The sequence below is a fragment of the Oryx dammah genome, unplaced genomic scaffold (assembly GCF_014754425.2).
Source record: "Oryx dammah isolate SB20612 unplaced genomic scaffold, SCBI_Odam_1.1 HiC_scaffold_5, whole genome shotgun sequence".
NCBI lineage: Eukaryota > Metazoa > Chordata > Mammalia > Artiodactyla > Bovidae > Oryx > Oryx dammah.
The window spans coordinates 106,968,592-106,973,424 of record NW_024070189.1 but is presented as its reverse complement, the minus strand read 5'-3'; the positions used below and the strand labels follow the sequence as shown (position 1 = coordinate 106,973,424).

At 45.7% G+C, this 4,833-nt stretch overlaps 1 protein-coding gene across 1 annotated transcript; it reads right to left on the bottom strand.

Moving 5' to 3' along the window:
• Nucleotides 1-946: 946 nt before the first annotated feature.
• Nucleotides 947-2,158, bottom strand: LOC120864361 (nuclear envelope pore membrane protein POM 121-like). The gene has a single exon (XM_040241417.1). It carries the CDS (start codon nt 2,156-2,158, stop codon nt 947-949), a length of 1,212 nt encoding a protein of 403 aa, XP_040097351.1.
• Between the last annotated feature and the right edge of the window lie 2,675 nt (nt 2,159-4,833).

Here is a 4,833-nt window from a genome sequence, read left to right as displayed (position 1 = left end):
TACAGGCTTCCCTTGTGGCTCAGCTGCTAAAGAATCTGCCTGCAATGCAGGAGACCTGGGTTTGATCCCTGGATTGGGAAGATCCCCTGGAGAAGGGAAAGGCTACCTACTCCAGTATTCTGGCCTAGAGAATTTCATGGACTCTATAGTCCATGGGGTCACAAAGAGTCAAACATGACTGACTTTCACTTCACATACACATAATATATATTATATGACTATATTAATATATAAATGACATGTATAAATACATGTGACTATATGTATGCAACATATATGACTTTGTTCATCAACTGAGTATCTATGTGGTACCAAATATTCAGAGAGAGAATATAGAGATTTTAAGAAAGAGGAACCAGGCCTCAGTTAAGAAAATGGGGAAGGCAGGAAAAGGCAACGATTGCAGCAGTGGGCATCCTGCTTGCTCCTGCCTGGAGGGAAACTGGTTCAAAGCTTCCCTCTGCTGCTGCAAGGATGCTGACCACTGGATCAGGCCAGACTAACAACCTCCAGCTGCCTAAGTTCCAGGTGCACTTCCGACAGAAAGATGATAAGAATGTTATGTTGTCTCTCTGGAGAGAACTGACTTGGTAGGGGAATGGGCTCACAGGAGCAGCACTCTGGGTTCCCTCAAGAGCAAAGCTGGACTCTGATGGTCTTGCACTGCTTCTCCAAGGAACCACTGAGGGGCCAAGCAGCAAAGTACTGGGGAACAGGCCCTGGTGGGCCAGGAAAATGGAACCAATTTTTTAAGCCAAGTGGAGCAAAACAAACAGGGAAAACCAAGACAAAACATCTCATTGAGATGGCTACTCCAACCAACTAAAAGAAGACCACTGGGCCTGGGGAGCTCTACACCTTCCAGAAGCTCCTCCACTGTGAATTAGAGCTGGAAGCTGGCAGAATAGAAGGCTGAGGGGTTCTGCAGACTGAGATGGTTTCAGTCTTACCCTTCCAAGACGTTGTTAATCCACTGGATTGCAGCTCTCTTCTCTAGGTCAAGGTCTTCAGCAGTGACTGGATAACCTATCTGGAGGGGTGGGGGAAGGATCAGTGGGCCATTTCGCCTGGTGGGTAGCAGCAGAGGAATCTTGCGTTTGCAGGGCCTGGAACTGTCGGATGACTGTGACCAATTTAAGTTTTGTTTCTTCCTTAAGTGGCCATCTGCAATTTTTTCATCCTCGATCTTCCTCTGAGGTTCCATTGAGGCTGAAGGGTTAGGCCGATGGCCTTTCTCTCTGGTTTTCTCTGAGAGCTTATGAAGATGCAATGACTCTGGGCCCAGGAGTCCAGCTGCGCCTGGACCACTCCTCTGGAGCTGTGGGAAACCTCTTGTGGAGCTGTATGAACTGGTGATGGCATTTCGTTTGCTGTGTGAACTCAAAAAGTAGGTCTGGGATTTCCTAATCAGGATATCTTCCGAGCTCTTGGAACAGAGAACCAGAGGTCCAGGCCTGGGCACAAAGGAAGAGAGGACCCCATTGATCATGAGGCGTCTAAACGCGGACTGTGCATTCCCACCTGGATTCGAGCCCCTTCTCTGTTTATCCTGACTCTCCTGGGCTGAGTGCCCTTTCTTTTGCTTTGCTAGCCCCTTTCTGCTTTCAGCCAAGCCTGTCAGGTCCTTCTCTTCCTTTCCTCTCAGTTGACCACTCTCTTCTAGGGCCCTCTCCAGAATCTCCTTTACACAAAGGTTTGGGAGGTGAACAGAAAATGAAGACCATGTACAGATGACTGTCTGCTTCAGAGGCAAACGGAGCGTCAGTTTGCCCTTTGCGGATGCCATCCTCAGGATTACTGAGGTGTAGAACATGTTGGAACTGCAAGCAAACGGCAATGGCTTCTGATGGCCACTCCGGGGCACAGAGGGAAAAAAAAAACAAAATAAACACCGGGCTTGCTGGATTGAATATTGCCGCCGATGGACTAGGACAAACCCGCGACGGTACAGACGACGACGGGGTGAAGCCATGAGACCCTCAAAGGACAGCCTGCGAGCCAGGTCCAGAGTTGGGGCCCCCGAGTGAACCCGGCAAGCTGGGGGAACACGGCTGGTGTTGTGCGCGGGCCGGAGGCACTCAGGGCTCTCTGGCTGGTCCTCGCCCCGCAGAGCAGGTGACGATGGGCGAGGGCGAGGCCGGCTAAGGTAACCGCCCATGAGGCGCAATTCTGCACTGTCGGGACCCTCAAATGGAGTCTAGTGGCTCAGAGAGATTTCCGTTAGCTGCCTAAGGGGTGCCAGGCAAAGCGCTTACTGTTGGGTGGCGCCTGTGACGCGTCGTTGGAACGCGTGAGCGAAGAAAGGAGACGCTAGGCCTGCACGAGGGAGGGGTAAGCGCACCCGGGTGCTTCCTGCCAGATGCGGCGTAGGTGTCGGCGGGGCGCAGGTGTCTCGCGGCGCCGGTGTCAGCGCGGCGCAGGTGTCTCCGGGGCGCCGGTGTCGGAGGGGCGCAGGTGTTGGCGCCTGGAGTACCGGCTCCCTGGGCGCAGCCGCACTTCCCGCAACCAGGCTCCAGCTCCGTCACGGGAAGGTGACTGGCAGTGTTCCCCAAACCTAATGGCTCCGGCCTCAGCAGCGCCCACTCTATGCTGCATCTCCGGGGTCAGCACCGAATACCCCAGGGGAAAGCCGTTCTGACCCCGTGCCACCGAGATCCTGGGGACATAGCCACCCAGGTGTCCAAGACTGCAGGAGGGAACCAGCTGGACGCGGGAAGCCAGAGTGGATGCGCCCCATCCTGTTTCCTTTCCAATGAATCTTACTTTTCTGATACCCCACCCCCTCCTCCTCCCCTGGAAAGTAAGATTTCCAAAACAGTTTACAATGACCAGAAGTAGAGAACTGGTATCTTTTTAGACAGCTCTATATCCAGGAGCAGTGTTATCTGGGACTTAAACTTGAATTTTGAAGGTCGTACTTTGCCATGACCCTAATCTTTGCTTTCTGCCCCTCAACAGATGCTGTAGGGCTTTGTGTCATTCCTTTTCAGTAAGTCTGTGTCTATGGATGGGAGAAGGGACCTGGCAATTCAAATTAGAACTCAGAATTTGGCTCTCTATAAGTATTCTGACTGCAGTTAGTATTAGTTGAAAGGTGAATACATTAGAATACTCAGGCTATTCAAAAATCTTTGATGTTTTCATAGCTACACTCACTTTGATTTGGTTTTTTTTTGTCTTATTTTGAAATCATTTTGCCTTGTTTTGGATTATCATCACTTAGTGAATGATGCTTGACATTTTACTAGACCAGGTAGTTTTTCAAAGGAGTTATTCCAGTCAGTGCTGTGCTCAGCAAGCAGAGAAGGGAAGTATGATTTTGTGTAACCAGCATCCAAAGGGCTATACTTTAACTAAATATTCTAGTGGGTTATAAAATTCAGGAGTTTGACTTTCATCTTTATGCAAAAAAAAATTAACAATATTGACAACCTCCCAATGTTTTTTATCTGTCTGCTGGGCTTCAAAGTCCTTTTAAAAATGAAATAAGAGAAAAATTCATGATGGGTGGATATACTACCACAATATGAATGGAATTATTCCAGGTATTTGAAGGTAATCCATTCCTCAGTTAAAGAAATAAATCTTAATAATAGACACATTAAAATTTGTTATCCAATAAAAATTTTCTAAAGGAATTTTTCAACCATTAATTTTTTTAACTTTGTATTTTGTATTGGGGTGTAGCCTATTAACAAGGTTGTGATGGTTTCAGATGAATAGCTAAGGGACTCAGCCATACATATATATTCTCCCCAAACTCCCCTCCCATTCAGACTGCCACATAACATTGAGCAGAGGGTTTCATATGCTATACACTAGCTCTTTGTTGGTTATCCATTTTAAATATAGCAGTGTGTAATGTTCATCCCAGTCTCTCTTGTTATCCCTTCCTCCCAGCAACCATAAATTCGTTCTCTAAGTCTGTGAGTATCTTTCTGTTTTGTAAGTTCATCTGTATCATGTCATTTTAGATTTTGCATATAAGGGAAGTCATACAATATTTCTCCTTCTTTGACTTACTTCACTCACTTCAGTATGATATGCTCCAGGTCCATTCACATTGCTGCAAATGGATTATTTCATTCTCTACAATGTCTGAGCAATATTCCATTATGTGTATGTACAATGGAATCTTTATCCATTCCTTTATCCATTCCTCTGTCAATGGACATTTAGGTTGCTTCCATGTCTTGGCTATTGTAAACAGTGCTGCAATGAACATTGGGATGTATGCATCCTTTTGGATCATGCTTTTTCTCTGGATATATGTCCAAGAGTGGGATTTCAGGGTCATATGGTAGCTCTACTTTTAGCTTTATGAGGAACCTCCATACTGTTCTCCATAGTGGCTGTATCAATTTACATTCCCACCAACAGCACAGGAGAGTTACCTTCTCTCCAGCATTTATTCTTTGTGAGTTTTTTGCTGATAACCATTCTGGCTTGTATGAGGTGATATTTCACTGTAGTCTTGACTTTCATTCCTCTAATACTTAGAGATGTTGAACATCTTTTCATGTGTCTGTTGGTCTTCTGTATGTCTTCTTTGGAGGAAATATCTATTTAGGTCTTATGCCCATTTTGTGAGTGGGTTTTTTTTTTTTCATTTTATTTGTTTATTTTTTTGTTTGTTTGTTTGTTTTTACTTTACAATATTGTATTGGTTTGTTTTGATGCCATTATGCATTATGAGCTGTTTGTAAACTTTGGAGACTAATCCCTTATCAGTCACATCATTTGCAAATATTTTCTCCCAATCTCTAGGTGGTCTTTTCATTTTGTTTATTGTTTCTTTTGCTGTGCAACAACTTTTAAGTTTAAGTAGGTCCC

Excerpts from the sequence above, each read along its gene's own strand:
- LOC120864361 (XM_040241417.1), bottom strand. The coding sequence starts at position 2,158 with ATGGGCGGTTACCTTAGCCGGCCTCGCCCTCGCCCATCGTCACCTGCT.